General features: G+C 42.6%; 1 protein-coding gene across 4 annotated transcripts in view; it reads right to left on the bottom strand.

Moving 5' to 3' along the window:
• Positions 1–12056, bottom strand: part of cplane1 (ciliogenesis and planar polarity effector 1) — a 36521-nt gene that overhangs the window by 12244 nt on the left and 12221 nt on the right. For all 4 annotated transcript variants that reach the window (XM_056290989.1, XM_056290988.1, XM_056290986.1 and 1 more), the window contains exons 16-35: positions 10755–10922; positions 10438–10669; positions 10131–10264; positions 9819–10036; positions 9565–9729; positions 7766–7913; positions 7565–7674; positions 7278–7427; positions 7067–7178; positions 6583–6895; positions 5345–6490; positions 5122–5270; positions 4944–5029; positions 4794–4858; positions 3395–3671; positions 2933–3307; positions 1287–1997; positions 998–1179; positions 827–914; positions 653–734 (exon numbers count right to left, since the gene is read on the bottom strand). In XM_056290989.1, the coding sequence (XP_056146964.1) occupies positions 653–734; positions 827–914; positions 998–1179; positions 1287–1997; positions 2933–3307; positions 3395–3671; positions 4794–4858; positions 4944–5029; positions 5122–5270; positions 5345–6490; positions 6583–6895; positions 7067–7178; positions 7278–7427; positions 7565–7674; positions 7766–7913; positions 9565–9729; positions 9819–10036; positions 10131–10264; positions 10438–10669; positions 10755–10922 (4911 nt within the window). The remainder of the gene's footprint in view (positions 1–652; positions 735–826; positions 915–997; positions 1180–1286; positions 1998–2932; positions 3308–3394; positions 3672–4793; positions 4859–4943; positions 5030–5121; positions 5271–5344; positions 6491–6582; positions 6896–7066; positions 7179–7277; positions 7428–7564; positions 7675–7765; positions 7914–9564; positions 9730–9818; positions 10037–10130; positions 10265–10437; positions 10670–10754; positions 10923–12056) is intronic.

Raw genomic sequence — 12056 nt, forward strand, 5'->3', positions numbered from 1 at the left:
AACTGTTAGAACAGGTAAAATCCTAGCAGCTGTGATTTGTGGAAGTTAAAAACAAGTGAGAGACTTATGAGTCATGCCAGAATAAAGAGAGTTAAAGTGGGTGAGATGAACGTAGATAAAAATGCAAATGACTTTTGGTAGCATGTAAATGAAGCACAGGAACAGGCCAGGAATTAACCCTTGAGGAACTTTGCACCTAATGAGTGCAATTGAAAAGTGCTTTTGACAACTGGCAACAGAAGAAAATCTGTCACAAATATGAAATGGACCAGTTGACTGGTGTACCTGTGATGCCAACAGAAGAATATAAGATGGGCAATTATAAATGGCAGGTCAATGGTGTCAAACACTGCATTAATATGTAAAAGGATTAAAGGAAAACTTTTCCAGGAAAAATGTCATTGCCTAATTTGACTGTTTCAATATTTGAACAAGACTGGAATTGCTCAAAGATGTTAATATAATAATGAAATAAACTGAGTAAAAAGACAGGGCTATGCTGCCCCTGCACACATCTCTAGTGAGCCAATAACCTTCTTATAGCTCCTTTTATTGTCAAATCAGCAAAAACAACCAATTTTGGACCTACAATCTCTAATGGGTGAAATCCAAGGCCAAATCAATATATTCAAAGAACGGATTTGATATTCACCAAGTGGAAGGACGAAGCCCTGTTCAACAGTGGCCACTTCATCTTCGGTGACAGGCTCCTCATTTACAGCCAGATCTGTTGGCTACAGACATAGGAGAAAAAAATGTTGCTGGTGTTACAATTCAAAGGTAATGGTGTAGTAACTCAGGATTGCTAAAACCACTGTTGCAATACCTCTTCAGTAAGGATGATGGACTCATTACGTCTGAATGTGACCTCTTCTCTTTCTCCTGTCTTCCTTGTCTTATCTCTTCTCCTTTGCCTAAATAACACATCAAGGCAACCAACTATATAATATAACCAGCGTGAAAGTGATAACATATATAAACAGACATAAGACATTACCTTTTGCTCATATTAGAACTGATAGATGGTATAGCTTTGTTGGAGCTCGAAGTCAACAGGTCTGCTCTTAACAGTTGTAGCCCTGCTTCTTCAGCATTTTGCCTTCCAACAGATAAACCAGTCAGCACCTCCACAGGGATGTGACACGTTTTTTGGTTTTGAGGAGCAGCAAGGGGCAACATCTAAAACAGAAGCACAAATCGATCATATATGGTTAACTGAATTGGAATTAATATCATCCCCTCAACAAAACAAAAAAAATTTACTAAATTTACATTATTCAGACTACCATTTGTGGTTCAGGGTCTATATGTAGAAGCCGGATGCTAGAAGTGTCTCCCACAGGGACCACAATGTCAGTAGAGGGTCTGTTGGAAGGCGGTGAATACAGCTGGGGTAAAATGGTAGAGCTTTGTGGCATGGAGTAAGGGTGTTTAAGGTGGAGGCCCTGTGCTGATGGAGGTCTGTGGGCTGGGAGAACGGAGAGGAGCAGAGGGAATTCTGGCCTTTTGGATTGTTCTAAATGGGGACCTGACTTATGAGTCTGGGGCTGAGTATTCCTTGAGACGAGGTGATGTGGAATGTTTGTGTTCAAGCTTGTACTGAGATGCCTTGGAAGAATTGAGGATTCCCTCGGTGTCACCTCTTTTTCTGCCTTGTTTAAGGCAATTTGATCCCACTGTTTAAGGTCAGGGTGATCGGGACTTGTAGTGCCAGTGTTTTCAGCCTGAGGGCCCCAAGCTTCTTGGACAGAAGAGTAGCTGGTTGCCTGCAAGTGGGGCAACAAAGGGGGGCAGAGTTGAAGCAACTTTATCCCTGAGCTCTGGCAAGTAGGGATATGCTCTGAGTTACCACCAGTCAGCATTGCCAAAGGGGTGCTGGAAATGGGCACAGTGCGATCTATAGTGGTCAGAAGCCCCTGCGAGGATGGAATCGACTTTTGGATCTCCCCTGTGGGGTTCCCTTGGGATTCTGCCTGGACAGACAATGGCTGCATTTCCTGCAAAAATAATTGAAAATCATTTCAGTTCATTTGTATTAGTCAAAAACATAAATAATTAGTGGGTCCATACTTAAAAGTTTATTTAAATTCATGAAAAACAGTGTCGGTTTAGATCAAGAGCTCCTAAAAATGTTTCTTAGCTATTTAGCATGAGCGGTGGGGCCAATTACAGCAATTCAATTTTCACAATTAAGAGGCAACACGTGACATGATATATACGTATATATATAGTGATCATAAGAAATGATTATTTGTAATTTAATCAGAAAGGAATGAAGCATTCTAAATATTTCAAAGAGGCATCGAGCCTACATCCAAAACTCATCACAAAACAGTGCTTTTGTTGCAAAACAAAAAACATCTTCTATCACTATCCCCACTAGGCGGATAGCCTGGAGGGGATTATATGTTTGGTCGCGTGCTCACGTGTGTTTCTGTCTGCGGCTTTATCTCGCAAACTACTGCACCTATCAGCCAAAAAATATTTTGTGCAGAGATATGACTGTATGATGAAGAACCTCTCCTGCTTGCGGTGATTAAAAACCTTCAAAAAACTTTTGATCCCCCTATCGCCACTCCCTCTCTTCATTCACTCTGTAGTTCGCTCAACCAATGCTGCTCTCTGTTTGCTGCCCGATTTAAGTCAATGGTGTGCATGTTTGACTCACATCTACGGTCAACTCAGATCGGACAGTGATATGATCAAAAATTATTAAAAGAAATTTGATAATCCAAAAAATATGCAAAAGTTGTAAAGGAACTTCCAGTAAAAAATACATTTGTTTACATAAAATTGTGCAGTCCCAGTTCAATTTTTTGCAATTTAAGTCGTGCATGAATTCATCTAAACTAATATCACAATTACAATATTGAGGGAAAACATTATATATCCCTTTCTGTCAAGATTGTGCAACCTTAAAATAAAGCAATACCTGAGAATTTACTGTGACATTGCTCACGGTGGTGTGTAGATTCCTGGGAGGTGGCTCAAGAGATCTGGCTGGAGAAATTTTCACTGTACTCTGGTTAAGAGGTTGGTCTGTGTGACTGTATTCAGGGGCTGGATTGGAAAAGGATTTATCAGATCCAGCCAGTGGGAAAACAGCCTGTCTCTCTGGTTGCACAGACATGTTGGTGTGGGAGGGTAAAATATTTTGCTGAGAGGGGAAACTGGTGGAATTTGGGGAAGATGGCACATCAACATTTGAGGGCCTCAAGTTGGGCTGGGCCAGGAATGTATTCAACTGAACAGAGTGAAAGTTGGCAAAGGAGGGTCCCATCATGTGCATCAGGCTCATGTGCTGCAACTAAGGACACAAAAGCATTTCCATTTTTTTGTCAGCAGTATCAAACTTGAAGACAAATCTTTTGTTTCGATGAATATCTGTCTTTACCTGGACCAATCTGAATAATTCGTCATTCATACGATGTCTGACAGAATCTGTCAGGGTGGTTGACTGCTGGTTGGAAGCACTAGAAACCACAGTGGGAGCCGTGGCTGGGGAACTTGTAGGCTGAAGGCCTGGAAAATCCTTTGTTGTACTATCATGAAGTTGCAACCTAGTTGGGCTTGAGAGTTCTGTGTGTGTTCCAGGCACAGAATCCACAATGGGGAGAGAAGAGGGATCAAATTGTGGAGGGACTTCTGAGTCTGCACTTCCATTGCAGCTTCTGAGGAACAGAGAATAACCACACAAGCCACAGGTTAAAAATCAAACAGATCTTTTCATTCTTATAACTTATTTAGACAAGTAAAAGGCAGAGTGGGGCCACACTGAGGGGTGCACAGACATGGGGGGGGGGCAAAAGTAGAGGGTAGCAACAAGAGTGAAGGGCAGGGACAGACTAAGGTCCAAGGTGTCACAAAAAATGTAAGGGGATGGCCTTATTGGGACTAAACTTGGTCAGAATTTTAGTGTGATCTTATAGATTTATTTTGAAATAAAGATGACAATGAAGTATGATCTTATTTGCACAGAAACACAACATGGGAAACTTACAGGCATGAAGAATCATGTTGTATAGTGAGATTAACACTGCAACAATTTCTGCTCTAAAAATGTACTAGTTTACTCACTTAGCTTTCCTTGGAGTATATGGCCAAAAACAAACTTTGTCATTTGTCATAATATGTGAATTGGTAAGAAAATGTGTGGCTTTTGTTTGCCAACACTATAGCCATTTATACTATCTACTCCTGTATTTTCACAATGTGTGTGTGGTGTGTGGTGTGTGTCTGTGTGAGAGTCTATAAACGGCCAAACTAAAGCACTTGGGGCCTTGATTCTTTTTGGAGGTTATTGCGGATGATCAGGGGCACCTATAAAAAATAGCAGAAAATTAAAATTATGCATAATTATGCATAAATATGCAAAATATGCATTTTAGCAAAAATGCACTTATGATCCTAATTTTTTTTGGAGGTGGTAGGTATTGTTCCAGAGAGGACCAGAAAAATAGCAGAAAATTAAAATAATTGTAATAATTATGCATAATTATGCAAAATGTGCATTTTCTAAAAATGGCTAAAAACCACTTTTCTCGGCATCTCAGATGATTCTGAGCATTTGGGGGGAAGGAGTTGGAGTGGGGGGGGGGTTTAGAGGCAGGGGGAAGGCGGTTAGCTGGCAGGATGAAGAGGAGGGAGATTTAGACGGGTGGATAACCAAACCGCTATATTGTAGCGGGGTTCTTCTAGTGCATCTCATAAAGGAACCATAATAAGTGAGTGGATGAATAAACAAATATAACTGCCTTGTGCAAACTGCTTTAATTTTCAGATTCATTACTCACTGAAAGATAGCGGTGGAGATGACTTCATTATTATCTGAACAGCTCAGGTCTGGAGGTTTGAAAACCTAGAAATAAGGAAGAACATGCATTTTTTTAGTTAATATTACTATGATTCTATTGTATCACAGGATATTAACTGACTGCACTCACCAGTTCAGGTGAACATAGGGGACCAGAGATTTGTTCAACAGAGCGAGAAGATGCCATTCTCAAACCCTCACTGCCACTGCTGTGGTCTATAACAAATAAATGTACACACCAATTTCTATTCTGTTTGACACATGAAAGTGTATTAATAACTTTGCTCTAATATTTCATACTGGCATACCCTCTATTTCAGGTGAAACCTCAATTATGTGGAGAGAAGACTGTTGTGAGCTTGTAGTTCCTATGTCAGAGTCAAAGCTCACTTGTTCTTGGTTATCTTGAAGTGGCTTCAGGGATATCCCTGTCTCCAGTTCTGATGTGTGACATCCACTAAAGGGAAATACAAAATTAGATACATACCCTACAACAGTAAACATATATGAGTCATTAGGAATGACACTCACAAGGTTGGTTCTTGCTCTGCATTCTGATCAGGTGTAATTGGAGTGTTTGCTGACCCTGGGTAGCCTGTATTAACACTGCTCACTGTTTCATGCTTCCATCCAACCCCAGGTTGCAGCACTGGTGCCACAGTCCATTGCGTTTCTCGAACCTGGACATGAGCGCAATAGTAGTCGTTTCCCAGCAAGGCAGAAGCATATCTACGTTCTAGTAAGCTGAGGGCTGTAAGAACAGCAGGTGCAGTGGCTTTGACCCGTATCACCACTCCCCCGACACTTGTCCTTCCATCTCCTGCTCCCCTCTGCTTCTCCTTCTTCTTGTTATGATTTCTTAGCAGTACCTTCCTATCAGCCCAGCGCCCCATCCACTCTAGCAGCCTCCCTACCTCTGGAAACTCAGCATCTAGTTTAGGATCCAGGTTCTGATGCAGTTCCATGAGGGAATCCGTTGAAGCTAGGAAACCAAACGGCAAGAGCTCTATTGGTTGCTGGCAGAAAACAGCACTACAAGGACGGCTAACCTCAGTGGCCAGGTGGCCTCCCCTCGTTTTTGACTCTGGGGCTAGGCTAGGCTGTCTACGAAGGCCAAACAAACCCTTACCAGCGCTCAGCCCAGGAAGAGAATCCACAGAAATGCTAGGTTTGGATATGGGGGCTTCACACCAGACTGGGGATGTTTGATCCTCCGGTGTGGTACCTTCTTGGATAGGCTTAAAGCAGCATCCAGCCCTGAATTTTGGGGCATCACAGGCCCCATGCCTTCTTGTTGGATTGCGCCCATCTTTCTGACGACGGCGAAGAGTGGTGAGTACATCAAATGCAGAGGAATGTAGCTCTCTCTCCCTCAGCTGTGAGCTAAAACCTTTCAACAGAGGAAGCTCACAACCCGAATCCCCTCCATCTGGGCCATCTTTCTCTAAAATGTAGCTGAGAAACAGCTCCAAAAAAACAAGGTATTCCTCATCTTCCAACTCAAATTCCCAAGTCCCAACCAAAGGCAGGGAAGGCTCTTCCATATTACATTTCACTTTCGGCTCCTTGTCTGGGCCTGAGCCACTATCGCTCTCCTCCTGGATGAGCTTATTCATCCCAACAGTTTTCCTCCTTGCAATTACCCCGTCTTGTACCCTGTCTTGAACCCTTTTGCTGCTGAAAAAAGTAGCAGAGACCAGACAATAAGTCAAAACGTAAATACATGCCCAATGCTGTGAAAGTCTACCCTTATTTTGTAGCCTGATTACCTGGTTAAGGTTCTGCATGGCAGATCAGGAGAGAGAGCTTCTGATATGTTTTCGGCGGTGTCTCCATCACTGTATACCAGAGGATGTCCATAGTCAGTCAGAGTGTTGTTACTCTGGCTTGCACCCACTGAGAGCTGCCCTACCATGGCAGTCTTTTGGCTACCTTCTCTGTCCTCCTCCTCCTCCTCTCGTTCCCAAAGGTAGATTTCAGGGGGTGCCAGATGCCTCTTCAGACACAGCAAGTTCTTTCTCCTCTGTCTGAGTTTGTCTCGAATGAGAATCATCATCTCAGTTTTCTCCTCCTTTTCCCCATCTGGAGAGGAGAGGGTGTGGGAAAGAGAAATATTTCTGGATGCATCACGCAAACAAAAGAAAATAAAAAGGTAAAATCTTACCCATTTACTCTCTGAATACACACACAGTTTAGGTTTACATTACTCTAAATCAAACTGCTTGAGAATAAAGATAGCTGTAATAGCAGTACCAAGGACAGTGCAATGCCTCAGCCTCTGCAGCAGTGAGCTGTACTTTTCTCTCAAAGACACTCGAACCGATTCCTCCTCTTGTGGAAAGGCCCGTACCAGGGTCTCTGCAACCTAGGATTAACCAAGAATGAGGAACGAGTTTGTTAAGTTTACTATTGCAAACCAATAAACAAACGCAGCGTTAACAAACGGAAAGTAAAGCAGTTTCACCATGGAGATGGGAGGTAACTCAGACATAAGGCTTAGCAGTATGTCCTGGAGGATCTCCTCGATGTTGAGGAAGTGAGAGAAAGGCAGGAAACGGCAGGCCCACAGTAGAGCATCCAAGCAGAGAATTGTTACTTCAGAGTCACCAGGTTTCTAGAAGACACATACAAACATTATTGCTTCCATGACACAGAGATTTCTCATACACGCACATATGTAAATGTGCGCACGCACGCGCGCGCGCGCACACACACACACACACACACACACACACACACACATATACACACCTGCCCATCTCCTCCATAGTGTCTGGCAGCCTGATACTTCCTGCAAGACAATGAGAGCTGGTCCCTGACATGGAGCATCCAGCACAGACCACATAGCTCCCTGAAACAGACTGGTGATGGAAACAATGTGACTAGTATTTACTACCTGAATGTAGCTCACTGATTAGCATATTCATAAAAAATGGTAAACTGGCCTCTTACCAATAGTTCGAATGCTGAAAGGGTCAAGTTGACTGTCAATATCAGGTCCTCGTCTGAATGATCCAAACTGGGTGATAAACTTCATCAAGCCTTCCGGGAAAACCCTCTCTTCTTGAGCAGCATAAGGACGGGAGTATCTTTGTTTTATCTGAAAACAAATAATAGAGAACTCTACCATTGAAGACAATTAAGTCCTGTATAATAAAGTTTATTTGGCGGCTTTGAAACGCAGAGTAATTTAAATCACCAAAAATGCATAATTTTCTTTTTGGATTTTAACACAAAGGTGCATTTAGTTTACAGTAATTCAAAACAAACAGGGCGTAATACACTGCAACAACACATTGTGGAGTGTGGTCTGGACGTTTTAAAGAGATTTATGTGTGAAAATACCCTATATCTACTCTACAAAACAATGCTTAAAATACTATAGTAAGAGCGCATCATGCATAAATACTTGCAGCAATTATGTATGCTGCCAAAAAAAATCCCTCTTCATGCCCTACTATCAAAAGGACCCAACCACTTCTCACCTCTTGCAACTGGCCCTGTGACTAACCAACCATTTTGACCCCTCATTTCAAGCCCCCTTAACACCTGCATTTAACAAGCACTTAGGGTGATTAGATGGTAATCGGAGAGGGTTTTACGACATCAAAATAAAGATGCATTTAGGACACACTGTGATCCAACTGCCTACACCACTTCTGGAGGTGGTCAGGGACACACTGCGACCACATTTTAATAAGATCCAGTGCACCGGTGTTTCTTATCCCTATGTACCACACTCCATACATAATAATGTGTTCGGTGGTGCATGCATTAAGACACAGGTGGGTGATTGGCAGAAACCATATGCACTATAGTACTTTTTTTTTTTGATTTTGACATGTAGGGAAATTACACTCTGCATTTAACCCATCCTAGCTGAGTAGCTAGGAGCAGTGGGCAGCCGCCGTTCAGCACCCAGGGACCAACTCCAGTTTGTCTTGCCATGTCTCGGTCAGGGGCACAGACAGGTGTATTAACCCTAACATACATGTCTTTTTGATGGAGGGGGAAACCGGAGCACTCGGAGAAAACCCATCGCAGACACGGGGAGAACATGCAAACGCCAAACAGAGGATGACCTGGGATGACCCCAAGGTTGGACAACCCCGGGGTTCGAACCCAGGACCTTCTTGCTGTGAGGCGACAGCACTAACCACTGCACCACTGTGTCACAACATTGAAAACAATGACAATGTGTCCCTGCTATGATAAAATGGTTTTCATGAACACCCTTTGTCAAAGACATCTCTCAGAAATACAATAATCTATGTTCAATCTAATTTTATATACTTTCACAACTTGTTTCTTTAACCTTTTAGTTGTTTAGTCATCCCCTGAAACTGTAACTATTGCTTAACTATTGCAGGTCTGTTTGTGTTCATGTTATTGTGACATTTTTCAACATAGTTTTTGATTAACTTGGAGAAAAGAAAAACAGACATGGATTCTTTCGATTTCCAATTGGTTAATACCACAATATAACAGTCCTTTGGACAGTGGTGGCACTGAGAACAGGTGCATATACAAAAAAATATGTAAATAACGCAACTTGATTAATGTTTATCATAATGAATACAGCCTGATGGGTGGATGTAGTTTCCTTTTAAAAAAGTTAAAACATTTCGCAAGGAAGCAACACATGTAGTTAACTGCATAACGACACAATTGAAACTCAAATTACACAATGGTGATGTATATTAGTGCTGGGTGTAAAAGTAGCCTCAGGTGTTTCCTGTCCTAGAAAGTACCTTGTGTTGCAAATGTCTGGCATGGCGCAGATGACTAGTATACCACTGGGCAGCAGGACGACAGCAATGAGCAGATCTCAGAAGCAACAACAGTCTTTGGAGAACCCTGGACACTTTGTGCCGTGATGCAATTTCTGAAAGCTTTTCAAATGTGCCTACAGGATCCTAAGTATCACAAAACACACATTGACACTGTTTGTACTTGATAATGCAAATCATGATAGTATTATCATAAATGTTTGTACGTAATATACCTGTGTATTGGGGGCAGTCTGGGGACAGTAGAGAGGAGGAGAGGGAAGATACAGTTCAGTGGGCACCAAGGCAGGCAGGCTAGAGGCAAGGTCTTTAGCTGAGTCCAACAAGGCAGAGAGGGGCAAAGAAATAACATCCACATCTGCCATAACTGCAGCCTTCAAAATCTCTTGTACAGAAATCTGTAATAACTCCAAATCTTCTCCCTCCAAAGAACCTAGTGAAAGGCAGTAAGATAAAACATGCACAGTTAAAAATCAAAGGACTACTGTCTTGTTATACAGTGTTTAATATTGTTAAGGCTCCCAAACCTGTGAAGCTTTTGCTCTTGTCTTGTTCAGTTTCTTTTGTGCCAACCTTTCTTGTGAGTAGAGATTCCAGCTGAAACTGGAAGATGCTCCCCGGCTCTAAGGCTGGTGGAAGATGCAGCTCTCTGCACTTAAGCCTGAAGTCAGCGATGCAGAGCACTCATAAACAGGTATGAAAACATACAAGTTAATACAGTTAAATTCTAAATAAATTCATTTAGTGTTTGCTGGTGTTGGTAGCAGTAACTGTATGCACACAATATAGACTCAGTTATTCTCATTCATTAAGAGTACATGCAGAGAAACTAACCGAGTGAAGTCAAAGTGCTCAGTGGAATAACTTGTATAGGCAAGGCTCATAGAGGCTGCAGCCTTCCAGTCACCAAGACAGTTGGCCAGCCAAACAGCCTCAGGCAGCAATCCCCCCAGCAGTAGCAAGTCCAAGGCATAATCTACTGTCCATAGCTCTGACAACTGCTGCCCACGCACTGCTCTTGTAATCCCCTCCTGGCACAGGGGCACCAAGCGTCCAAGGCTAGGGACTAAAAAAGACACAATCATATCACCAAATAAACTTTTAAACCAACAGCTAGACTTTTCCACGCACAAGCAATGATTGCATCTCACCATGGGAAAGATGAAGTGGAGGCAGGACATCCACACTGTGTGGTGGCAGGATGTAGATGGGTTGGTTAGTGAAGTAAGAGGCCATAAATCTCCCCAGAGTCTGAACCACAGCAAAGGCTGCCTCAGTGCAGAGGTCCACTGGAAGCCAGGAGCCAAAAAGATCTTGCGCTATGGGGTACAGACACAATGTTAAAAACCAAATGCTCTACTATAACAATAAAACACAATAAAAGAACTGAGGTTTAAATATGGGCTTTTAACTCTCACTGTGCTCAAACCAAAGAAGAAAAATTTGGTGAAAAATCACCAGAGTTGGGAGTTAGGTGGTTTTTACTGGATTTTAATAGTTGTAAGACTAAATTGCTCCTAAAAGTTATATTATTTGGCAAAATTTTGATCAGTTAGATTTTCCTTAGGCCTGTGGAAGCTGGCAACAGCATTAACCACTGGGCCACTGTGCCGCCCATACTATATTGTTGTTTGTGCTGTGGACCTGATCCTTGGGATGGACCAATTTCTCGCACAGCGTGTTTTGGGGTTTGAAAGCAACTGAGATGTGGTGTTTGGAAAACACGGAACATACGGAATCACCACTAGTTTACACTTAGGCAGCTGTTGTCCTTCTCTCTTCGATTGGCTGGTGCACTGTTTGGGTGTCTTCCTGGCCTTAACAAATGCCCAGTTAGTATAACCACACTTAACCAGGGTTTGTTTAATGTGGGATTTCTCCACTTCCTCACCGACTGTGTTGGTGGGATCATTGTCAGCTAGGTGATACAGCATCCTGATGACTCCTAGTTTGTGCTCCAGCGGATGAGTACTGATCAGTATGCGTTGGTTTACAGTAAACATCAACAATCAAATGTCCCCAATCGCCAATTGCAATTTCAGTCTAAGAAGGCTAACCTGTCATTTTTCACATCCTTGCTGGTGACCTTAATGTGGTTGTCCACCGAGTTAATGTGGTCGAGGAAATATGGTACGTCCTGAGATTTAATTTAAACACAAGTGTCATCCACAAATCTAAACCAATGGCAAGGTGCTGTCCCTGGATAGGACATCAGAGCCCTCTTTTCCACTTCCTCCATGTACAAGTTGGCCACTACAGGTGAGACTGGGGAACCCATAGCACACCCATGCTTCTGTCTATAGTACTGCTCCCTGTATGTGAAGTACGTGAACTGAAGATACAGCTTCATCAACAGACACTCTTGGTCAGTGTTAAGGGTGGTCCTATTGCTAAGGGTGGGGTCATCCTGTAATTTCACATGCTTATACTGCTTCATCAACAGAAACACACGT

Source organism: Lampris incognitus, chromosome 12 (genome assembly GCF_029633865.1).
Source record: "Lampris incognitus isolate fLamInc1 chromosome 12, fLamInc1.hap2, whole genome shotgun sequence".
Lineage (NCBI taxonomy): Eukaryota > Metazoa > Chordata > Actinopteri > Lampriformes > Lampridae > Lampris > Lampris incognitus.